At 45.6% G+C, this 25033-nt stretch overlaps 5 protein-coding genes across 8 annotated transcripts; 3 read left to right on the plus strand and 2 right to left on the minus strand.

The window, feature by feature from the left end:
* On the plus strand, window positions 1219-4199 carry LOC8057695 (expansin-A10). Its single transcript, XM_002446945.2, has 3 exons — window positions 1219-1509; window positions 1788-2103; window positions 3596-4199. Exons 1-3 carry the CDS (start codon window positions 1362-1364, stop codon window positions 3903-3905), a joined length of 774 nt encoding a protein of 257 aa, XP_002446990.1. The 5' UTR covers window positions 1219-1361; the 3' UTR covers window positions 3906-4199.
* On the minus strand, window positions 4945-5599 carry LOC8060440 (histone H4). The gene has a single exon (XM_002448350.2). The coding sequence runs from the start codon at window positions 5487-5489 to the stop codon at window positions 5178-5180; it is 312 nt and encodes a 103-aa protein (XP_002448395.1). The 5' UTR covers window positions 5490-5599; the 3' UTR covers window positions 4945-5177.
* On the plus strand, window positions 9536-15603 carry LOC8057696. 2 transcript variants are annotated; one of them, XM_021463219.1, is made up of 9 exons: window positions 9536-10014; window positions 10266-10352; window positions 11217-11306; window positions 11399-11485; window positions 11583-11777; window positions 12230-14242; window positions 14334-14480; window positions 14619-15025; window positions 15113-15603. In XM_021463219.1, the coding sequence occupies exons 1-9, from the start codon at window positions 9967-9969 to the stop codon at window positions 15240-15242; spliced, it is 3204 nt and encodes a 1067-aa protein (XP_021318894.1). In that variant the 5' UTR covers window positions 9536-9966; the 3' UTR covers window positions 15243-15603. The 2 variants fall into 2 exon arrangements, with proteins under 2 accessions (XP_021318894.1, XP_021318895.1); XM_021463220.1 differs by lacking the exon at window positions 10266-10352 and having other exon boundaries at window positions 15113-15537.
* Window positions 15642-16862, plus strand: LOC110436347 (organelle RRM domain-containing protein 6, chloroplastic-like). 3 transcript variants are annotated; one of them, XR_002454237.1, is made up of 6 exons: window positions 15642-15940; window positions 16065-16133; window positions 16210-16316; window positions 16394-16464; window positions 16581-16618; window positions 16701-16862. XR_002454237.1 is itself a non-coding variant. In XM_021463223.1 (5 exons), exons 1-4 carry the CDS (start codon window positions 15730-15732, stop codon window positions 16448-16450), a joined length of 444 nt encoding a protein of 147 aa, XP_021318898.1. In that variant the 5' UTR covers window positions 15700-15729; the 3' UTR covers window positions 16451-16464; window positions 16581-16689. The 3 variants fall into 3 exon arrangements, 2 of the variants coding, with proteins under 2 accessions (XP_021318898.1, XP_021318897.1); XM_021463223.1 differs by lacking the exon at window positions 16701-16862 and having other exon boundaries at window positions 15700-15940; window positions 16581-16689; XM_021463222.1 differs by lacking the exon at window positions 16701-16862 and having other exon boundaries at window positions 15700-15940; window positions 16394-16689.
* LOC8060442 lies at window positions 16772-19753 on the minus strand. Its single transcript, XM_002448351.2, has 6 exons — window positions 19364-19753; window positions 19044-19166; window positions 18811-18922; window positions 18642-18703; window positions 18125-18460; window positions 16772-17874 (listed from the first exon to the last, which is right to left on the minus strand). The coding sequence occupies exons 1-6, from the start codon at window positions 19376-19378 to the stop codon at window positions 17191-17193; spliced, it is 1332 nt and encodes a 443-aa protein (XP_002448396.1). The 5' UTR covers window positions 19379-19753; the 3' UTR covers window positions 16772-17190.

The raw sequence follows: 25033 nt of genomic DNA on the forward strand, positions 1-25033 counted from the left end.
GAGAGACATAGATTTATACTGGTTTGGCGCTCTAGGAAGCGAGTAAAAGCCCTATGTCCAGTTGCTACTTGTTTATATTACGATCTCGTCGAATAGCAAGATAGCGATTACATGATAACTATGCCTATGATAGTTTCGACGATTACAACATAGTGGATGATTACCTATTTATATCTTAGGCCTACTTGTCCTACAAGTTACATAGTCATGTCCTAGTTGGAATCTTGGCGTGATCTTCAAACATCCTTCCTTGAATACACGATTCGTAAACCTTCGGGTCTTCTTCGGTACGAAATCCATAGCCAGCATGTTCGGTAGTTGTGAACCCTAGGAGTACGATATTGTTAAAAAAATATTGTTCCTTAGATGACATTAAGAACAAATCAGTTCAACAATTTGTAGTACACTCTCTAAAGCTAAGAGCTTCATGACTTGTATTGTGTTCAGTCTAAGCTTACCTGTGTACTATATGCTCAAATACTGACTGTCTAAAGGACAACAAATGAAAAATGGAACGAATTTGTGCAGCACAGCAAAGTTATGCCCATATTCTGACAACAGAAGGTAATTAAGGCCTTGTTTAGTTCCAAAAAAAATTTGCAAAATTTTTCAGATTCCCTGTCATATCGAATCTTTAGACGTATGCATGAAGTATTAAATATAGATGAAAATAAAAACTAATTGCACAGTTTGGTCGAAATTGACGAGACGAATCTTTTGAGCCTAGTTAATCTATAATTGGACAATATTTGTCAAATACAAATGAAAGTGTTACTATTCCTATTTTGTAAAAATTTTTGGAACTAAACAAGGCCTAAATGAATACAATTCCTCTACAAACAAGTGTTGGTGTTATGGATTTTTTGTAATTACCTGTACATAGCACCAACCATCTGAAATTAAGAACTCAACACGAGTTAATCTGTGGAATCTGGTTTTCTGAAGACGTAGTAGCACATCTGTACGTGTCTACGGACAATTGATGTTTCACCCCTTAAAAAAGCATCGTACAAATCTAGGTCCGTTTTAAAACACCATTGCTGCATTGCATTCTTCCCTCCCATCCAGCCTTTTGATTCCTTTCTACGTCAACTCCTTTCCACTCGCTATTCAGTCTATTATTATCTACAGAAAACAAACATGCAAAGGCTAAGCAATTCAAAAGAAACTCTCCACTAAAATACCCTTTAAAAACATCTATAAAAGCAGGAAGGCCCCAGAAACCTGCAAAAGTACCCAAGCTGAAAGCACCACACTTGCAGCTCCTCAGTCCACACTCCACACTCACTCCTTCCTCCCCCACTCCCCAGCTTCACACCGAGGCAGACCATACCGGCACCGGCAGCGAGCAGTCGGGAGCCATGGCTCCGCCGCTCCTGCTCTTCCTCTTCCTCCTCCCGGCCCTCGCCGCCGGACACCAGCACCCGTCCTCCTATGGTTCGTCCGCGCTCTCCGAGTGGCGCCCCGCCAAGGCATCCTACTACGCCGCCGACCCCGAAGACGCCATCGGTACGCTTCCAAACTTGCCTGCCTCATTCATTGTTCACCCCCATCAACCGCAATTCTGCCAGCCGTCCTTGGGCATCTTTAATTCGTCGTATCAATGCTGCAAGCACGCATAAAGATTTCTCCTTCAGGGTGACCCTGGAACGAAATTTCCCCCGAACCGCACGCTCGGTTACCGGAATTGTGCGTCCGTACGGTTCTTGATTGATTCCGGCCGCATGGTGCTACCCGTAGAAGCTTTTGTTCCTACCTAATTCTTTGCTCTGCTATGCGGTGTGCAGGTGGGGCGTGCGGGTTCGGGGATCTGGGGAAGCACGGGTACGGGATGGCGACGGTGGGGCTGAGCACGGCGCTGTTCGAGCGCGGCGCGGCGTGCGGCGGCTGCTACGAGGTCAAGTGCGTCGAGGATCTCAAGTACTGCCTCCCCGGCACCTCAATCGTCGTCACGGCCACCAACTTCTGCGCCCCAAACTACGGCCTCCCCGCCGACGCCGGCGGCCACTGCAACCCGCCCAACCACCATTTCCTCCTCCCCATCCAGTCGTTTGAGAAGATTGCGCTCTGGAAGGCCGGCATCATGCCCATCCAGTACCGCCGGTACGTGCCACTGCTTATTTTGCTGCTGCTGGATCTGAGATTTTTTTTCCTCCGTAATCCACTTTGTGTGAAACTGTGAAAGCACTTGCTGACCTAGAATTGTGTTGGTTAGCGCAATGTGGAACCCAAGAAAAGCTGAATTGCTAGTGTCCGTTGGTGAGGAAAGTGTAGAGGAGGTGGGAGTGGAAGTGGACCCTCTGTGTTGTCAACTTGTGTGAGCGTTTCAACCAGAGCCGATAGTAGTTTCATCAGTTAGCATGACCCTTTGGGTTTTGGCTATCAACAAAAAATTACATGGTCCCTCAAAACAAAAGTTTACTCAGTACATGGTAGTGTGCATGAGTATTAGAGATCTATCTAATTGCTCTACTTCTGTTTCAGGGCTGTGAAATTTCTAGGCTGGGTTAAAATAGAGCTTACTTATATGTCACCAGTGATAACAAAATTTGTGGTGCCCAGTGGTTGCCATCCCAAATCCTTCTTCGTTCTTTCATGCTATGTTTCTTGACCAGTTGAGTGGTCATTAGAACGTAGAATCAGTAGGATGAGTTGCACCAACACACCAAATTCAAAAACGTAAAACAAATGCTCATAGCTGAGCTAGTCTCTGGGTTTCGCCAAATCTAAGTCAAAACTTCAGAATTTTGATAATCCTGGGCATCATTATGAGTGGCATAACTATCATGCTAGCCAGAAAGAAATGTGTCAGCAACATCTGCACCTTTGCACAGGCTTTTCACAACCCACAGATTTATTATAAAAAAGCGACGCACAGTTCATTTGCTTCCTTGGGAATATGGCTACATGAGATGTCCCTTTAGTGCTAACTGCTAAGTAATTCCAAAGCCAGCCTGTGAATTAGTATTACTGCTGTTCTACTTGTTGCCCTTAACCTTGCTTTATGTGTTTGTAGTAACATTTTATGATGATTGGCACTTGGTACGTCTTTTTCAGTCCTACAAACACTGCTATCTGTCTGAAAGATGACTGTTCGTATTAGACAACTTCAGGTAGCGACTAATCTGGCATTTCCAGTGCCAAAGCCAAACAGATTACAAATATACTTGGCACATGCATTCATAAATTAGTGAAGTACCAATTTACTTATATGTGCTGCCCAATACCTTTACAAATATTCTATTAATGTTCAGTCAACATTATGTGAATCTAAGTTGACACTCTGCAGTGCTGCTATCAAATTTATTTCCTGAATGATCTATATTTCAGAGGACAATAGGCCTGAGGATATTTGGCTCAAATCATACACACTGTTGTGTCTTTAAGTTGTTTCAGATTTTTATTCCCAAAACTTGTTACATACTAGCTCATCAGTCACTAACAGTGTTTCCATATACAAATATATACTTATATCTAACTGTTCTTTAACCCTGCAACATATTTTAATATAGGGTACAGCTAACCAAAGCTGTATACTCATGTTAAAAAGAAAGCAATAGTGACTAATGTCACATGTTTCCTTGCTTGTTTGCAGTGTTAAGTGCCTCCGAGAAGGTGGTGTCAGGTTCTCTGTCAATGGTCGGCACTTCTTCTTTACAGTCCTAATCAGCAATGTTGGTGGCGCGGGTGATGTTAGATCTGTGAAGATCAAAGGAACAGAGTTAGGATGGCTCTCGATGGGCCGCAATTGGGGCCAGGTGTGGCACATCAACTGTGACATGAGGGGACAACCCCTGTCGTTTGAGCTCAGCTCAAGCGATGGCAAGACACTCACCAGTTTCAACGTTGTGCCCAAGGATTGGGAGTATGGCAAGACATACACGGGGAAGCAGTTTCTTCTGTAGAGAATGAGTGCCACAAGATCAGCTTACAGTTTCTCATTTTTGTTCTGATCCTACGAGTTGGGCTGTGGTGTATATTCCTCTGCAGAACAAGCAATATCATTATTAGGAGAAAATTACTTAGTGCAGGGCCTAAGATAGTTACTCTGGCTCATAAATGCTTTTTCATGTACCCTTCATAGTTGCTCTAAAGAGGCTTGATGTATCATTGAAAATAGAAGGCCGAATTTGGATGTCTCCGTTGTATTACAATATTTTACCTGGCAAGTAATGACAGAGTGTTTCTGCATTTCTGTATGTGCAATATGTCACAAGGGCAGGCATCTCTTGTTTCTGTTTCTTTTATTTTAACTCCTGTTTACGAGTCACAATGTCAGATTATGCTAAACTTTACACTGTTCTTGAGATGCAGAATGTAGAATCCATGCATCCATTTTTCAGATTACAGGTTTGTGAGCCTGCAGATGGAATCATGTAGAGAAAAGTGCAAGTGTATTTATTACTCGAGAGCAGATCGTTGCGACTTGAGAGTTGAGAATTGAGAGGATATGTGTTCAGTTCCAAAGTCTGGAAAGGCCAAGGAAAAACACAACCGACAGAGACTGAAAAATCCAAGCCTCAAACAAGCAGAGATCTGAAATAATCATCCTTCCATTACCAGTTTGCCGAGCCACCATAATTTTTTTCAGATTGCCTGCACGGTTTGTTTGCTGACTCAAGATTTAACTGAGTCCAGGGTAGTACTGTATTACACCGATGCACACAATAGTAAGGCGAAGAAGCCAAAGCAAATGACCCAAACTGAAACTGAACCTGAAACCGCAAGCAGTGATTTGAAGTAAACATTCATCAGCCCATCAAGTCATCAACAATACAGGAAAGCAACTTTACTTAATTGAAGACATCCAACCAATTCAAAATCACGAAACATATGCATACTACAAAGAATTCTTGCAGTTTTCCGATCATAGAAATCTAGAAGCATGAACAGCACTGTATCCATAGACGGATAAATCTCAAGACAGCAAAATGCAAGCAGAGCTAGAAACATAAGGCTAGAACCGAGGGTTCTCTCTTTTCATTCATACATTGATAACAGCAACGAGATTACACCAGATGGACTAGAAACTCAGAACACCTCAGCACGGAATTCCCCTTAGCACAACTACCACAGAACAAAGCACTGATACAGTGAGCACAGACTACACAAGACAAGGCACACAACACGACCACCGCCATCACCGTGAGTCATTCGCCACCAGATGGGGGGCCGACCTAGCCGCCGAAGCCGTAGAGGGTGCGGCCCTGGCGCTTGAGCGCGTAGACTACGTCCATGGCGGTGACGGTCTTGCGGCGGGCGTGCTCCGTGTAGGTGACGGCGTCACGGATGACGTTCTCGAGGAAGATCTTGAGCACGCCGCGGGTCTCCTCGTAGATGAGCCCGGAGATGCGCTTGACGCCGCCCCTCCTCGCCAGCCTACGGATCGCCGGCTTGGTGATGCCCTGGATGTTGTCGCGCAGCACCTTGCGGTGGCGCTTGGCGCCACCCTTGCCAAGCCCCTTGCCGCCCTTGCCGCGCCCCGACATCGCCGAAAACCGAGAGCTGCGCTGCTGCTAGAACTTGGAATACGGATTAGGAGGAAGCGAAAGAAAAGGAGGAATTGCGTGGGTGGTTGTTGCGGATTTGGGGTGGGAACTGGGAAGGGTATTTATCGGTGGGCTTTTGGAGGGAACGCGAAAGTTTTGTGGAGTGCGGAGCGGGAGGTGGTTTTGGTCGATCCGGGGGACGGTGGGGTTGGCGCGTTGGATCGGGATCGGAGGGAAGGGACGCGGCGAGGGAGTGTTGACACGGATCGGTGACGTGGCGGAGAGCGCAGAAAGCCGAGGATTTTGTGCTTGTTCTACTGCGACTTGGGCTGGACTGGACCAAACAAGACAAGCTCGTGGACCGACACAACTGGGCCAGCCGGTGATAGAGGAACTGGGCCAGCTCGTGGACCAAATGAACGAATCCGACGAAATTGGCAACATGTCACTTTTTTATTGTTACATCTTAGGCCTTGTTTAGTTCAATTTTTTTTTTTTGGGAAAACGATATTGTAGCACTTTCGTTTTTATTTGAAAAACATTGTCTAATCATAGAGTAACTAAATTTAAAAGATTTGTCTCGCGATTTACAGACAAACTGTATAATTAGTTTTATCTTTATCTATATTTAATGCTCTATGCATGTGCCGCAAGATTCGATGTGACGAGGAATCTTGAAAAGTTTTGGGTTTTTAGGGTGAACTAAACAAGACCTTAATGGTGTTGATTTATTTGCTAATGAAGCTTTCAAAAGAGTAGTTGTTGGACTGAAAACATGTTGAGGAAAGATTTCAAAAGAGACTAAGTTGTTGGAGGAGTAAATTATTGTTGGTAGGAGGGAGGCTTATCCTAAGAACTCTGTTTAAACAATCTCTCTATGTTTATGATGTTCTTTTTTAAAATACATAGATGGGGTTTTGAAGAAGTTAGACTTTTTTAGATCTTGGTTTTTTGGTAGAGCGATGAACACAAGAAAAAAAAAATATAGATTGACGAAATGGGAGGTAGTTTGTACTCTTAAAGATCAAGGAGGGTTGGGAATACTAAATTTAGATGTTCACAATCAGTGTCTACTAAGTAAATGCCTTTTTAAACTAATAAATAGAGATGGGTTGTGGCAACAATTACTTAGAAATAAATATTTAAATGATAAATATTGATACATGTTCAATATATGTCCGGGGATTCTCAGTTTGGGTTGGCCTAGGGAGAGTTTCTCTCGATAGACAAATTTAACCTGGGTGATGGGCCTCAAATACGGTTTTGAGAGAACTCGTGGATAAGACCGCGACCTCTAAAAAATACTAGTATTTCTTTCCATCCGGATGTGAAGGCAACCCTCGCTCTTGAGGACCGAGCGGCGCATTCAAATGGGAACTTGACCATTGTGTAAAAAAAGGGAACTTGACCTCCCATTTCCATCCAAAAGGGAACTTGACCATTGTGTAAAAAAAGAGAATCGATTCGTTTGTCTTATCAGCCTTATTTTTTTCTACCAGTTAGTACTGTTAGTAGTGTTTTTTCTTACAATAAATTAGCTAACAGTAATTTTAGTTATGCTTTTTGAGACTAGCGAATTTATATACTACACAGTGAGGGAAGACGTACCGCACTACCACATGGTCTAGAACAGTGATCGAACCTGGGCACATGCATGAGTGCATGACCTTGGAGCCGTGGTTGTGCGTGCGTGCACGCACCAACAGCGGTGCAAAGTATGTACAGGACACACAGGAGAAAGCGTCCAAAAACCTCCATATCCCACGACCACGGCCCATGTGGTCACCAAGACACCAACCCTGTATTGAGTTTGTAACCAACCGTGCGGCCGCGTTTGCATTGCATTGGCCACCCGCGAATCATGATCCGCGCTCGAGGAATAGGAAGCACAGCAGCAGACTAGGCGACTAGCAGCGACGTAGCACGATCACTTGCGTGTGTGGTGGACTCGCTGGTGGATGGTGGTGGGTGGAAGCAAGAAAACCTGCTCCGTGCGCGTGAAGGCGCGCGCGGCAGGTTTGGCTACAGCCTGCAGCACTCGCCGCAGCTGACACGCGCACTTGCGTCATTCCGTGTAAATCAGCAGCCGCGGCAGCAGGCTAGAGCGCTGACTTACGTAGGTAGAGCAGCACACTGTCGTTGCCTGCTCTATTATGAGAAAAAAATATTATTTTTGAATTAGAAAAGTATGATTAATTTTGGTTGATAAATTTAAATGAATAGAACTGTCATCAGCCGATTTATTTGAGCTTATCAATCAAATCTGTTAATTATTAAAAGTATTTTTCTCTTATAACAAATTAGCCAACAGCTTATTCTATCGTGCCTTATCAGCATAAGACGGTGCGGTGGATCATGCGTTGCACATGGCTAGCGGACTCGTAAAACCAGCGGCCCCTTGTAATGCCGGCATGGTCAGACTCAAGAGTCAAGACCTGAGCACCCGGCGTCTACTACGTGCGGTTGGATGCATGGGCCTCCGTTATTTAAAATGAGATTAGATTAGATAGATATAATCCGGTACCTTTCCACAACAGACGCAAATGGGAATATATATTGTGCTCGTCTCTTCACCAACTCTGGATTCGGCCTCACATGGATGCGTTGAGCTAGCTTCATCCTTTGCGTTTGTCTTGTAACTCCAGCAGTACTCCATCAGAATTCAGAGAATACACGACTTTCACCATTTGCTTGCTCTTGCTCAAACCCCTGGATTAGGAGGATTTTGAGGCGGCATGCATCCACCGATACGTGCACGAGAGCATGAGCATGAATAGGTTAATTGCTTGCGGCAGCCAGCCAGCGCAGGTAACTTACGCAAAGCTAGCGACGGTGATGGTTGCCTCAGCTCTCACACGGAAAAGCCGACGACGCCTGGTCAGTGCTCCGGCGACCCGGACTTTTTCCGATGCATGGCCCATGGGCATCATGATGCGCCCCCGCTTGAGCCGAGCAGCTGCTGCTGCAGCTGGCTCGCTCGCTCGCTCGCTCGTCTTTTTTCAGCTGCCGCGAAGTCAGCAAACGCGTGTGCGAGATTGCTGCGTGCCCACCGCCGCGCGCCAACCGTCTCGGCTTTTACGCTCGACACATGACATGACGCGCCACCGCTGCGCGCCGGCCTATCCACACCTACGGCTGCGGCACGGCGGCCTTCTCGCGAATCGTACGTGAGATCCTCACGAAAAGCGCTTTTCCGTGCCGGATCTCCGATCCGTTCGCTCTGCCTCTGTACAGTAGGAAAACACACAGGCAAGGCAACGAAAGAGACATGGGCCTAAAACGTAGAATCTTGGTGCCCCAACACACAGAAACGAACACACCTAAAAACGATCATCTAGAGCCTAGAGTGGTAAGCATGTAACCTTCTTAGCATATACGGAGTACTATTATATAAAAAAAAGCTATGAGCAAAGTAACCGTTAAATAAGCCATTATCTTCCCTGACGCTCGTTTTCGCCACAAAACAACGGCGGACACATGCATGCTTCGGTGTCCGATGCGCTCGCCGTACGCAAACTCGTGAGACATTGGAGACCTAAAACAAAGCCGAGCTCCATATCGGGTTCTTGGACACCATTATTGCCGTAGCCTCTACTTGCCACACCTAGAGGCCACATTTCCAAGATCAAAGAACTCACAGACGCTGACAGGGATGAAATCCAAGATTTTTAGACCTTGTTTAGTTCCTATTTTTTTTTAATTTTTTCTAACCCATGAAATCTTTAGGCTTACGCATAAAGCATTAAATATAAATAAAAATAATAATTAATTATATAATATATTGTAATTTACTAAACAAATCTTTTAAAACTAATTAGTTTATAGTCAGATAATAATTATTAAATATAAACAAAACTGTTACGACCCCAAATTTTTGGCGAACTGAAGAGAGGACACTGGACACAAGCACCCACAAACATTTTTCAAACCCCTCCTCGCTGGAAGGCACACGTACCGCTACTACTACTGTTCACACACGCTCACCGAAGACTGGCCCTAGGAGTATGGTTGTCCGGTAGCTAGAAAAAAAAAGGAGGAGAGGGGGTGGCCAGATGCTGCGAAGGCGCAAAGACCGGAGCAGAGCACCCAGCGCTGCGAGCTGTTCCGTTGGCACACCGTGCGGCGTGCGCGCGAGAGCAAGAGCGAGGCCTGACCACTGTTCCCTCTTCCGGCACAGGTGACACGGCCACCTGTTCACCTTTTGCAGGGCCCTGACGGCCTGACCCCTGCGGCCTGCTGCCTGAAGCCCTGAACTGCCCGCAGGCTTGCGAGATCATTTGCAAGACACGGACACTTCTCTCCTTTTCTTGCTCCTTTTGCTTCCTTTTCTTTCAGTCGCTTCACTCCACAGCCTCGAGCTTTGGCTTCGTGGCACCTGTGATTCTGTGAACAAAGGACTGAAAGGAGGGTGTAAAGAGAGGGAGAGGGCTGATCCAGGTAGTTTCGGGCACCTGCTTGCTTCTCCATTTGGCCTGCAATGGCGGGGAGCTTCGACGGGAGGACGCCAACCAGAGGCGTTGAGCAGGCGAGTCACAATCCCCTCCCCCTCCCCCCCCCCCCCCCCCCCCCCCCCCCCTCACCCATTTCCAGTCCATTTCTTGGAGGATTTCACGGTCGGTTTTAGTAGGCTGGAGCGGGAAGACTGACTGCTTCCTCTTTCCCTAATCATTTTTTCGGGGATTCTATACCTGCATTTTTTTGGGGGGAAATGAAATGCAGAGGATGGGAATGCACTGACTGAGCCATCTGATTACTTCTACTCGTTGCTTTGTTCAGGCCATCGTTGCTCTCAAAAAGGGCGCACATATCCTGAAATGTGGCAAGAGGGGGAAGCCTAAATTCTGTGCCTTCAGGCTATCATCTGTGAGTAATCTAGTGCCTGCGATTTCCCATCAAGAAATCCTAGAACCTACAGGGGATACTCCCGCTGGTGTCCATGATTTCAGTTCCTTCTTCTTCTTTTTTTTTCTTTTTACACAACTCCTAGTTTATTAAGGGGAGCTTTAATGCCTTGGGTGGTAATTCTGAAGTTATAGAGACCTAAGGGTAACCACAAAAAATCATGTGGATACTGGATTTCTACCTACCTACTTCAATACATTTTTTTTACTCCAGTTCATTCTGCTAGAAGTGTTGAACTACATGTTTAAACTGCTTATAAGCCCTGCCAGAGAGAGACTGGCATGAGGTTTAAATAGATTGGATAGTGAGTAATATTGTTAGTCTCAACCAATAAATTACAGAAGATTCCTTTGACTGACTTATACAGTTCCATTTTCTGAAATGTCACACAACTGCAAATACCCCTGTCCATATCATACGATTCTATAACAGAGTTCAAACAAGCTAGGACCACCATTCCAAGCTTTCGTTCTAGAGCAGCTAATACAAGTATTTAGGTTTGCCACATGACAAATGATATTAGTATATTGGTCATCAGAAATTCAGAAGTGCCTCCAGTTTTTATTTCATAATTTCTACTTAGATATGATCAGAAGAAGTAGCAGTCAAATGTTTATATTTGACTGCTACCTCCAAAACAGCACCATTCTGGAGGGGAAAATCATAAAGTTTTGTCCAGTTGAACTATGAGGTCTTGGCCAGTTTCCTGTCCGCTATTGTATTATAGCTGAATTGCAGCTTGTTATGTTATGTATATGTAGTTAACTAGTTATATCAAAATCCACCTTCCAGTCATGGGGAAATATTTTTTTCTTCTATTTTCAGGATGAGACAACATTAATATGGTACTCAAAAGGGAGGGAAAAACACTTGAGCCTAAGCTCCGTGTCAGCTGTGGTTCTTGGCCAAAAGACGGTATACAATTTATTTTGTGCTGAAAGAAAAGTCATGGTATTCATTATTCATATCATACTGCAACTATTTCTAAAGATTTCAGAATTTTGCAGATAAAATTTCTGCGACAGCGTTGTCCAGAGAAGGAATCCCATTCCTTTTCACTTATATACAAAAACGGAGAGCGCTCACTTGACTTGGTATGTGCATTGCATTGTCCAAGTCATTTTAGTTTGTAAGTCTGTAGTGCCCATTTTTTTTCTCACCAGCACCATATCTTTCAAAAACAATGACCAGATCTGCAGCGATAGGGATCAAGCTGAATACTGGTATCTGGGCTTGAGGGCCTTATTACCAACTCCTTGTAGTCCATGTTCATCGATTGGATCAAGGAGCAGTAGACAGATGGACAGTTGTACAAATACTCCCAGCAGCTATGTTCAGCTTAAGAGTAGGTTACCAAGTGCGCATGGCACACCAAGGCACATACAGGTTAGTTGAAGAAGTTACATTGTAGCATCTGAATGGTAACACTTATATCGCTTGCTTTGACATTTTTCTCTGGTACTTCATTAGCAATGTTTGTTTTTGTTGGGAAAGGGGCTTCACATGGCAACTAAAGGGCATGAATTGTCTGAATTTGAAATTCAGGAGGCCAATTGACAAACACAATATTCTTAGGTTGTACCAACTTATATCTATCTCAACAAACCACACACCTATGAGTTATGACTGCAAGGCTATTAAATGAGATCCACATTGAAATGATTTTGACTTTATGAACCCAATAATTTGTGTTGTTTTAATCTTGTTCATATCACCATATGTAAGTAGACATGCCTTACTGATACACATTTCTTTTTGTTTCTACACACCTAGTGCTCTTGTTAAATTACAGTCTTCTGTTTGGGTCTAACGATTCGTCTAATGCGTTTCATGTTAAGGTATATTCATCACACAGGAACCCCAAGAAGGCAACATTTTTTGGTGGTAGTGCTGATTGTTCAGAAGCATTATTTTACCCAAGGCAGCGAACATTCTCTGACATAGATACCTACCTGGGAAAGCTTACACGCAAGATGTCAAATCCAGAAATACATGGTTTGCAGGATATTATGGTTGGTAACAGAGAAAAGGAGGAGAAAATTACCCAAACACCTAAACTGAAAACCTTTGAAGGACCCCGTGCAGCATGTAGGTTGGATTCTCTGAAGGATGTTTTTTTCTGGGGTGATGCTTTTGGAAGTATTTTAGACTATGATGATACTTCAAAATCCCTTCCAATGTTAGTGGACTCAACCAACATGCTTGATGTACAAAGCATTGCTTGCGGAGAGACTCATGCAGCTATAATTACTAAGCAAGGGGAGGTCTACTCCTGGGGCAACGAGAGCAGTGGTGGAATTGGAAATCAGGTAAATATCAAAGTCTCCCGACCCAAGCTTGTTGAGTCTGTTGCCTCTTTACATGTGAAGGCTGTGGCATATGGATCAAAGCACGCTTGTGCAGTAACTGTTTCTGGTGAACTTTTTGAATGGGGCGAAGGACCCCATATGGGTCAGTTGGACTGCTATGCAAATAATCTATGGTTTCCGCATAAATTGTTTAGTCCACTGGATGGCATATCTGTTGTGAAGATTGCTTGTGGTCCTTGGCATACAGCAATAATAACATCGTCTGGTCAGTTATACACATATGGGGATGGAACATTTGGTGTTCTTGGTCATGGAGATACACAAGGAACTACTCGACCAAAAGAAGTAGAGTATTTGAAAGGCTCAAGAGTGAAATGTGTGGCATGTGGGCCATGGCACACAGCTGCCATTGTGGAAGTACTCAGTGATTTCAAGAGCAATTCACCAAGAAGCAAGCTGTTCACATGGGGCGATGCGGATCGGGGGAAGCTGGGTCATGCTGACAAAAAGATGAAGCTTATACCAACATGCGTTGATTCACTCACAGACTATGATTTTATTCAGGTGTCCTGCGGGATGGCACTCACTGTCGTTCTTTCTATTACTGGTGTGGTCTTTACTATTGGCAGTTCCATGCATGGGCAATTGGGGAACCCCCATGCAGATGGTAGAACTGTTTGTGCTGTTGAAGGACTACTTAAGACCGAGTTTGTCAGACATATATCATCAGGTTCTTCTCATGTAGCAGTGCTGACTACAAATGGGAAAGTGTTTACATGGGGTAAAGGCAAGGAAGGGCAGCTTGGTTTAGGTGACTACCTTAATAGGAGCACTCCAACTTTAGTAGATGCATTGGAAGGTAGGCAAGTCGAAAGCATATCTTGTGGTTACAATTACACTGCAGCAGTATGTTTGCATAAGATAATCTCAAGGAAGGACCTCTCTGTATGTAGCGGTTGCAAGATGGCTTTTGGTTTCACTAGAAAGAAGCACAACTGTTACCATTGTGGTTCCATGTTCTGCAATTCCTGTAGTAGTAACAAGGTTGCCAGGGCAGCACTTGCACCAGACAAGATCAGAAGGTATCGCGTATGCGATGGATGTTTCAGTCAGCTACTGAGAGTTGTGGATTCTGCTAAGGTAAAGTCTGAACTAAAGATCAGCAAAGGAGCTGAAATTATAAGGTCATACACACCAAAGTTGTCTCGTATATTCAGGGATGCAAACTTACCTGTAGAAAAGGTGGCTTTAGTACAACGCCCCAATCAGAGAAATGAGGTCCCGGCCACTCCAGTCCAAGCAAAATCTCAGAGATGGGGGCAAGTTGAGTGCCCAGCTCAATTTCTACCTGGAGAAGACAGTTTTCGGTATCAATCTATATCGAAGAATCATATGTGTAGTGCCTCTGTTTCTGAGAGAATGCATGACCTCACAGTGCTGAAGTCTGGCAGATCTTTGCAACAGCCTAATGATGACCAGAGGAAAGATCTGAACACCACAGAAACCTTGCTCACAGAAGAAGTAAAGCAGCTTCGTTCACAGGTAACTTTATGCGGTTATGTCACTGATAAGCAAATATTTTTGTTTCCCTTTCTAGAAATACTAGATGATACTATTTCTGGTGTTTCAATAGGTGACACTTCTCGTGGAGCAATACCATCAAAAAGCTCTTCAGGTTGAACTGTACAAACAAAAACTTGATGAGACATGGCTAATTGTTAGGGATGAGGCTGCAAAATGCAAAGCTGCCAAAGACATCATAAAGGTTCTAACTGATCAGGTATGGGCATGATACATACTCTGATTCCAAAGTATTGTCAGTACACTGTTTCAGTTGCAGTTTTAGTTTCAGTAAGAAAGAAAGTGCCATGCATCACTTTGCCTTGATTGGCATGTTTGCCTGTTGTGAACTGTGCAGTGTAAGGCCTTGTCAGAGAAACTTTTGGTTGGTCAGCAATATGAGTACCTTGAGACAAAATCTAATATCAGCCAAGGACAAACATTGTCAGCAGATTTGCAGCATTATCCCTGTGAAAAGCTTGCCAGAGGCAAATTAGGACAACTCAACAACACCAAAAATCATGAGACCAGCACCGAAGGAGATGAAGAATATACACCTTCGAGTTCTGATGTGCAGGTAGAAGGATCGCGCAGTCATTTGAATGGTTCAAGAACATTTGACGGTAATGCCTGTGTTACACAAGGGAATTCCCTTGTTGCTCGAGTCACCTCCAATGGTGTGATTGAGCAAATCGAGCGTGGGGTGTATGTCACATTTGCTGTATCACCTAGTGGCAAGAAAGACATAAAACGTGTACGATTCAGGTGGGTCCTAGGATGACTTACTGTTACTGGTGCTTTATTTATCTTTCACATTTGCAGTAACCTAACTAGGCATTCTTGGTGGTGTAGTCGGAAGCATTTTGGCGAGAAGGAAGCTCAGCACTGGTGGGAAGAAAATAAGGGCAGTGTCTATGCAAAGTACAGTACTGAAAAAGTACGACATCAGCTAGAGGTCACAATCCAGAGTGTACAAGAGTAACCACAAGGTCAGATTGGGGTGTCTACCGTTGAGCAAGAAGACAAATGACATGGAGCAGATAAGATGATATTAGCGGAACAGACAACTGACCATCCTTTTTGCCAATCAAAATAGACAGTTCAACTTACTGTAGATATGAATGTATAGATAAGATTGAGTGAATGACGGCTGGATGCCTACTCTGTCTTCTCCATTTCCTCCTGATTCGTCACCATGATCTAGTCTGATGAACAATGCAGTGCTGAATTGAACTAGTATCAATTGTAATTTCCTGGTACAAAGTAGAATTTGTTCAGTGTTAGTTGTTTCCCTTGACTCTTCAGAGCAACTAAAGCTTCAACAATGGAAGTTTCAGACATAAGCTAATATATTAGTTGTTCATATTCTGACGGAGAAAGCATCCAACTGAAAACAGTTCAAACCCTCTCGGCCCGAATAGGAGGGCAAGGCTTATCATCCTTCCGAGACTCCACCCCGGACCCGGACAATGGCGAGCGCTCACGCCAGTTTTGCCCTCACCATCGCTGCTTCCAGAAGCTTCAGCTTCACTATCGTGCCATGCCCCTCCCCATCGCCCACGCATCGTCCGGCCGCCTCCTCCGTTGGGGTACGCAACCAGCAGCGCGCGTCCACTGCCATGGCCTGCCTCCAGCAGCCGAGTGCTTCCCACGACGCCGCCACCAGGCTGTACGTCAGCGGTAGGCGCCCCGATCTCAGCGCACTCACTTGGCTCCGCTTTCAGCCAACGATTTCCTGACGAAATTCGAAACCTCCAAGGCCAATCTTAAAGCACACGTTCTGACGGTTCCCTTCTTCGAACAGGTCTTTCGTTCCGCACCACCGAACGGAGCCTCCGGGGCGCGTTTGAGAAGTTTGGTGACCTTACGGAAGGTGACAGCCCGAGATGAGTAATTGCACCCGTTTTGATTCAGAATCATTCAGATTTGCTTCATGCTTGCTACTCCAGTTTGTCTCGTGATGGATAGAGTAGCGAACCGACCGAGAGGTTTCGCTTTCCTTTCTTACACCGAGGAGGAGGAAGCCAGGGGCGCCATGGAAGGAATGCACGGGAAGGTGAAAGATTTTCAGATCGTCAGATGCATAATCTGTGCTTGTAGGCTTTGTTTGTACCTCACATTCTTCTTTTGCAGTTCCTGGATGGCCGAGTAATCTTTGTCGAGGTTGCCAAACGAAGACCTGGAGCCTGAAGGATCGTGTCCAGGTGCCAATCGAAATGTCATCCAGTTCCTTCACGCTTGTTCGATGAATCTGACAAGTCTTTCTATATTACTTCAGCTCTGTGTGTAAACTAAATTCATTCATTGCTGATTTCTGTAGCATGGCCGTACGGCATCACCAGTGTTACAATTTTTAAGGTACTGAACATTGTTCAAAAAACTTTGATTGTACTACACCACCATTTAAGGTACTGAACATTGTTCAAAAACCTGATCTTAGGTTCTGGCAAAGTCCCTGATGAGACACACTGATGCAGCCAAAGCTCATGTGAAGTTCATATGCCAATAGAGTAACTGAAGAAACCTCAGCAGCATTCGGTTGTGTAGCTGCCATTTCATTGTTTCACAAAACAATATACATAATTTACATATATAGGTCATACAATATGGTCTCCTACTACAACTATTACAATACTTTCTGCATGAAAACCATTGACCTCTGAACCTCCACAGCCGGGGGAAAATTACAAACACTCCGAGAGGAAAATGGAAACATTAGTCTTGTACTATACAATGGCAGACAGGAACCACAGTCAGTCAGCCATCTCCATTTGTGGAAGGCTGCTTCACCAGTTTCAATCTGCGTCTCATAAGTAACAGCAGAACGCCAGAATGGTCATCCTGCAAAACATCAGTACTGCTGTACTGTACTAGTCATACATATTGAATATCAGCAAAAATATCCAGAGTAGCGGTGGCGGCCCAAAATTTTACAGGCACAGCCTTGTCATCTCTCTATCTGCCTCCTCCCCAGTTGCCTCTGGCTGCAGCATCTTGCTTTGAGCTGTGCACTTCTTGTATGGTACAAAACCTCGAAGGCAGGCTGGAACTGTGCTTGCACATTTCCTTGAACCTGGAACAGGTACCACTTTGTCTTCATCGTTGTTTACTTTCGTAGATTCTATAGAATCTGAATTCTGAGTTGTTTCAGCCACACTGCTGGAGGTTGTGATCGACTCCGTCCATGATCCTTCTGCCCTCGTGACCTTGCTGTGTGGAACTTGAGATGGTTGGTTCTGCTGCTTATTTGAGGCAACTGTCTGTTGGTTCAACACTACGTAAGATATGCTTCCATTACCATAGTTGAGGAATTGGCAAGCAGAATGCATAGAGAACACCTCTCCTTGAGGAAGATAGTACATAATCTGCTGTGTACCGGTCAGCCACGGGCACCATGTCTTTGCTTCTTCTGCAACATGGGAAGGCAACTCCCCAGTTCCACCAGTTGGTGTCTCAGCTGAAGCATCCAGTTCCATGTCTGCCACGTGTTGTAGACTCCCAGTATTGGAGCTTGGCTGCTGATCTAAATTATTAACCACAACCCTCTTGCCAAATAGCCTAAGAACTGGACCTTCAGGTATTTCACATGCCACATCGTTGGAAGTGGTGGCATCCTGCAGCATATTTAAGGCGTTTGTTAGAACTCAGAATTTAGATTTTACCAACTGTGACATCAGATGCTGTTCTCAAAGGAAATGTTTCAGTTCCATGCCACTAGAATTGTTGGAAAATGGTGCCAGGAGCCACTAGTGTGCTGACATATATGGTGAGGAATTATGGACTTTAGTTGGATGCCTAATATTCTTAGGAATGAAAGAACATATGCTTTGCAAGGTATACTATGGCTGTAACAATGTTCAGTACCTTGGAAAGTGCTACTGATGTGCTTGGTGTGAGGCATTTGTCCTCCATGTAAACCGAGGAAGCTGGTGATCCACTACCTTCAGTTTGCAGGGTGTCGGAGTCTATCTGTGCTGTGGATAACACAGATTTTGGTGAGCAATTCTCCTGCTCAGACAGGGATTGTGTCTGCAGCAGGGGCTTCTGAAGCTGTTTGATCGCAGAGGCACCCTTGCCGACTGAATTACCCAGCTTGCGCGGGTACGGGTGTGTTGGCCTCCTCTTGGGCCGTGGCGGCGGAATCTGAATTTGCGGTGGAGCAGCTATGCTGTTGCTATCCCCAGAGGATTCTCGGATGACCTGCAGCGTGCAAAAACAAAAAGCAATCAGAAGCACATCTTGGATGGCACAGCATGGATAGCATCTGCTGTCCATGATTGAGCTGACTTACATCACCTTGCAAGCAACACAAACCATGGAATTTTCAGGCAGAGGGAGATTTGATGGATGTTTTTTTTTTCTATGCAAAAGGCAACGAGACCTTGGAGAAGAACTTCTGAGCGTGGCTCCTGATTTGCACGGCAGTCTTACTGCCTATGTGCTCTGCAGATTATACAGGTTTATATCAGCCAGGTTCTGTGCAGTTCTGGTAACAAAGCATACATGACAATAAGTAAAGAAGGTGACAAGTGCAGAGGCACTCTTCTCACCTTGTATACGGCGCCAGGCACGGCCGTGCTGCTGGAGGGCTTCCAAGAAGAGCTTGTGCTCGTCCTCGGTCCATTTCTCCCTCTGTTTGGATATCGTGTATGGCTTGCGTGCCTAAACGGCAAGTGCCAAAAGTGTGACCTTGGTGAGAGGAAAACATCTCCAGCTTCATTAGATCTTGGAATTCAGTGACTAAAAGCTGCTCTGCAGATCGCGAGAGAAGTTTTAGGTGTACCTTAGGGGCTCGCGCTCCTCCTGGCAAGTCCAGTTCGCCGCAGTTCAGAGTGTTCTTCAGATGATGATCCATGAAGTTCCCATGGCCAACGTGATCTGCAGCAGGACTTTGATCGTTCCTCGCCTTCAGAAACACAGAGGAATTCAGGATTTTCTCAGCCAAGAACAAGAAAAAAAATACTCAGCATCATTTTCTTTTGGGAGCATACATATGGCAGGAAAGTAACAGACTCCCGAGAACATGCTTTACCCCCGAACTCACCAAAACGATCGGGAAGAATGACGACAGATGAAGAAAGTAAGATCAGTTAGTTACAGTACCTGAAAACGAGCCATCTCGAGATTTCTGAACCAGCAAGAGCCACCGAGTCTTCACCGCGAGCACGAATCAAGCAGCAGTAGCAGCAGAAGAAGGCGAGAGCGTGCACCGAGACCCAAGCCAGCAGAGCCTGAACACCCTTCCGAGTGCTGCCGGTTTCACAGGGGAGGAGAGGACGCAGGCAGGCAAGAAAGGAAATGGAGGCTGGAATGCTGGATGGTGCAGCGAGAGGGCGGAGAAAAAGGGAGGCGAGGGCAGGGCGCCACGTCGGACAGGATTTTTCCGCTGGTGTCCCTTTTCCGTGCGCGCTTTTCCGTCCGTCCTCACGCCGCCGCCGGGACCGGATGAATAATCTATCCGCCTTTGCAGGCTTCGTGGGGCCCCGAGCGGAGGACGCCCCGGCGCCGCTCGATTCTTGTGGCCGTCGCTGCTCCGCGGGTCGGGTTTGCCTCGCCTCCACCTGCTGCTCGTCCTCGTCCACCACCGCAGGGCGCAGGTCCGGCAGGGCAGCTCACCTCAATTATGCGGGCTGGGGCTGGGGCTGCCGCTCCCGTCTGGACGCGAGTAAAACCATGCGCTGTCGTGGGGTTGCAGCACGACAGGTGTGGGGGTGTTCCTATCGGTCTGGCCCAGCCGGCTGGCTTTGCCTTCCCGTCGTCGTCTTTGGTGTGCCGGGTGGCTTGTTGATATGTACCGTCGTGTCGAGGCTCGACAGGCTGTTAGGCTGCTCGATCGACGATAAAAGCGCAAGGCCAAACTTCCCCAAGATTTTTCAGGAAGTATATGTTACGTGCACACACGAATACCTTGGATATTAGTTTGGCAGAAATATCTTGCAAACTATAAAGTTAAAGTTAGGCCTTGTATGCACATGCGAGAACAGCTTTGCCAAGCCAGCTATACCATCAGTCGTTACACTGATGAGTACCTCCGGAGCTTGACTTTGCGCTGCTGCTCCGAGGGAAATATCTCGACAAATATCTGAGGCCATAGATTTTCCTGCGAAAAATCTGATCCTATCCGCTTCCCGCTCTGGTGCTTTCATGCGACGAAACGTAACTTGCTTGGCTTCTAAAAATTGGGTCGGCAGGACACGCCGTCCGCCGTCGCGTCTGCTCGGCCTCGGCCTCGGCTCGGATGGATAGAGTAGAAAAGCGCAGGGGTGCTGGGTCCCACTCGGATGACTGGAGCTGTCGTCTGGCCCACCGTCGCTTCGCTTTTTGACACGTCAAATGCTACCACCACGATGCCGAAACACCGGTTCTGTCGCCTCACCGTCGGACACGTGCCTCCTTACTAGATATAAGCACAGCAGGGAAACCATTTTTCTGGAGCGTGAGAGCGAGAGCAACGGCTCTTTGATCCGTGGCCACAAGCTCCTCCCTGGGTTGCACTAGAAGGTCACTTGGAAATCCTCGTCCACATGTTTTGCATTTGCAGGCACGTCTTCATGTGCTTTGTTTTCTTCTCCACTCGCCAGAGTTTTTTCCGAAAAAGAAAAAGAGTTTTGGGCAGAACGGTGATGTGACTCGTGACTTTGTGAGAGGGCCCGCCTGTTAGAGACTTGTTGGTGCGGTAGCTGGCGCGGCGCTTTTGGATTCCTTGCTGGGGCGTCGACGCTGCTGCCCAGGGCCCAGCGAGGCATGGCCACGGTGGCCCCCGTCGAGGTGTTTGACATCCTGGCTTGTCGTTGGCGGTGTCACGTCACGTGCTCGTGGCAGCAACGCACAAGTTTTGAGATCTGGATGGAGTTTTGGAGACTGACCGCGACTTGAATTTATTCTACCAGCAGTACGTGTCCTGTGTCCAGAAAATCGACGACAGTACATAGAAATCGTCACGGATATTACACCTGGGCCTTATTTAGTTGACCTCGAAATCTAAAAAGTTTTTACACATCGAATCTTGCGGTACATGCATGAAACATTAAATATAGATAAAAATAAAAACTAATTACATAGTTTGTCTGTAAATCGCGAGACGAATCTTTTGATTCTAGTTAGTTCATGATTGGACAATATTTGTCAAATAAAAACGAAAGTGCTACAATAGCGAAATCTAAAATTTTTTTTGAACTAAACAAGGCCTTGATACGCCACGAGAGCTGTACATGGAGAGCTAGTACTATAGTAGCAGTACAACTTTTATTTAGTTTAGTTATTAGACTGAGTCACTCCATCAGGAATTCAGCTGGATTTCGTCATTAACTAATAACTAGTAACCAGTTTAGCAGCCACAACGATGACACGAAAGAGTACAAAAGCAAATTATACGTAATTCGTGCTGTTCGACTGCTTCTGCGTGACGTGTCGACCTCCTCTTAGTAATTGCAATTCACGACCTGACACAGTTGGAGCGCGCGTCACTCATCCGACGCAGCGCACGCATTGGTTGCTCCAATAATGCAGGGAATTGAAATTATACCCTGCATGCCGTCTTTTGGTTTCAGATGGAGACTGATGACGCCCCACGACTACTCCTATATGTGTCATGTGTGCATGGTTGGATGGAGCTGCTCTGGCGGTTATCCTGTGCTTTCTTCGATCGCCATATTAGTACTAGTACAGACTACAGAGTTGACAGATCAGCGCTTGCCGCTACAAAGTGCAAGATCAGACCTAACCAGTCCAGTCAGCTCGCGAAAACACAAAGCGATGTATAAATGACGCTGCGCAATCACTAATCTGGAAGCTTGTGGCTTTGGAACAAAGTTAAGCAAAAAAAAAAGCTAACCGATCTCACCGATTCGCTTTCTTAGGGCCTGCAAAAACTAGTGGTTGAGAATAGACGACGCTAGCTTTTTTTTAGCTTGGTAGTGGCTGCTGATAAAACTCGGAGGAGTAAGAGTCGTCCCATCATCAGCAATGCATGCGTAGATTATACTAGTATGTACTACTTTGTTTAAGTGTTCTTGGCAATTAATGGATTCTCTCGCTGCATCTGCTGACCGCCGGCAAGAAAGAGTGCTTCTGGCCAAGCGTTTGAAAGTCGCTAGTCAACACAATGCGTTTGCCTTTACCTGAGGGCTGAGGCAACAGTAGCGTAAAAGCCATCGATTATGGTCTTAATATGGAGCCGAAACCAACCTAGGCGGCTACGTGCTTCACCGTGACCATTGATCTACCCCATGTATACTGCTGTAGTGGTCGCTGGTTTTGACGTTGGCGTCAACTGTTGTGTCTTGTTGGCTGTGTTCTGGATCGTGCTGGAAGATCTCGTTCTAGGCCTGCTAGACTCCCCCAGCCCATGTACCGGCCTTCTTCGGCTTGTTCCGGCCTAGTCATGCATGATAGCGTCCCGGTGCTCCAGTTTCCCACTGGGCCGGTCCTTCCGCCAGCCTCTACAACTTCGGCAAACCTCCCGTGTCGCTAATTCCTAGCCTGGCTAAGATTTAGCCAAGGTCCAACAAGTCGGGCTGATTGGGTTGTTTGTTTCCTGTCTGCCCATCTGCAGCGGCCTGCCTTCTGGAACCATGGCCTTGTTTAGTTCCCTTCCCAATTTTTTTTTGGCACAGTGTAAGATTTTCGTTTTATTTAATAATTATTGTCTAATTATAGACTAATTAGACTCAAAAAATTTATCTTATAAATTACAGTTAACTGTACAATTAGTTTTATTTTTATCTATATTTAATACTTTATGTATGTGACAAAAAATTTAATGTGACGAGAAATCTTGAAAAAGTTTTTGGTTTATAGGAAAAACTAAACAAAGCCCATGTTGGGCGATCCGCGTCACATGGCTACTTGCATTGCATTGGATGACAGCTGATCCGTGCTGCAAAGTCAAGAGGAGCCCAGGAACACCGAACGGAACGCCTCATCGCTCATGCATTTGTACCGAAAAAACAATTAGTTAACAAAAAAAATATAATTTATAAGACAAGTGAACTGTTAGCTCAGCTGTAATATTGAATAACCGAACCCCATCCTCCGAAAATAAACAAAAAACAATTTAGGATGACCTATAATTTTTTTTGGAATGATTTAATTTGATTAAACTTGAGATGTTTTGATTTTTTTTAAGATTTTTGGAATAATTTATAATTTGATATGGGTGGAGCAAGGAATCGAGAGAACACTAGGAGAAATGGAGAAGCTAAGCAATAAAGTTTAATATGTACTCCTTTTGTTTACAAAAGAATGCAATTCTTGTTTTTCGAGAAATTAAACGATTTAAAGTTTGATGAAATTTTGATGTAAAATAAGCATCATTAAATTGATTATGAAATGTATTTTTATAATAAACTTAATTAGAGACATAAAAATGTTAATATGATTCACTATAAACTCAATCAAAGTTAAACTAACACTAGATCACTAATAGTTGTATTCTTTTTGTAAATGGAGGGAGTAGTTTGTATAATGCTCACATGGCAATTTTGGTAATAGTTGACTAACACTAGTTTGGCATATGCCCACCTGGCAACTTGTAACGATTGACTTGACTCAACTCTGAGCTCGAAGCTTACACAAGGTTGTGCATTGAGGCCTTGTTTAGTTTTTTTTTTTGGTAAAATGGACATTGTAGGATTTTTGTTTATATTTGATAAATATTGTTTAATTATGGACTAACTAGGCTTAAAAAAATTATTTTGTAAATTACAGATAAATTGTGATACTAGTTATTGCTTTTATTTATATTTAATGTTTTATCCATGTGTCACAGAATTTGATGTGACGAAAAATTTGAAAAAATTTGTAAAATTTTTTAGAACTAAACAAGGCCTGAAGCAAGGAAATAGAGTGAGCAAACCAAAGGAATAGTAAGAAGTGAGAACACTGGGAGAAATGGAGAAGCTAAATAAAGTGGATGATACCTTGATCCATATCGGCCATCGCCACTCTCTCAATCTCACCGACGTCCCCGGCGGCGACACGGCGCCGCCGTACTGCCATGCTTGCCGCTTCCCGTGCACTGGCTCCATCTATCAGTGCGCGCCGTGCCGGTACATCCTGCACCGTCGTGCGCCCGGTTCGCCCGCACCATCCGCCACCCGTCGCACCCGGAGCACGACCTCAGCCTCCGGTTCACGCCGGCGGGAGATTGCGGCTACTCCTGGTCCTTCCGCTGTGATCCGTGCGCGTTCGACCTGCACTCCCCCTGCGCGGCGCTGCCGGCAGCGGCCGTCGCGCCAGCGCACCGGCACGGGCACCGGCTCACGCTCACATACGAGGATCCCATGGGCTCGTTCGATTTCTGCGCGGTGTGCCGCAAGGGCTACAGCACGGCGAGGTGGTTCTACACTTGCAGGGAGTGCGGCGTCGGCGGGCACGTCGGCTGCGTCATGCCGGACATGCCGCTGAGGGACGAGTACGCCGCCCTCGACAAGAAGCAGGTCGCCGTGGCAAACGCGGCTACGTGGCCGTTGGGAGCGGTTCCGGAGTCCCAGCAGCTGGAAGAACTTCTCCACGAGCAGGGGATCCAGTTCGCGAGGATGGAACTTGTGCCGGCGGGCTTCTGCCGTTGTTCGCCAAGGCTTGCGAAGATTGACATGCTAGCTGTGAGTCTGTATCCAATCCAAGCAGGGAAATAGCACTGTAGGGATGCAAATCCCTCCAGTTTTACTAAAAAAAATCCAAGCAGGGAAATCACGGACAGGGTTATGTAAAATCGCCACTGAAGTGTAGCTCACTGCTATAAATTACCTTAGTGTTCTATTGTTCTGGAAA

The sequence above is a fragment of the Sorghum bicolor genome, chromosome 6, assembly GCF_000003195.3.
Source record: "Sorghum bicolor cultivar BTx623 chromosome 6, Sorghum_bicolor_NCBIv3, whole genome shotgun sequence".
Taxonomy (NCBI): domain Eukaryota; kingdom Viridiplantae; phylum Streptophyta; class Magnoliopsida; order Poales; family Poaceae; genus Sorghum; species Sorghum bicolor.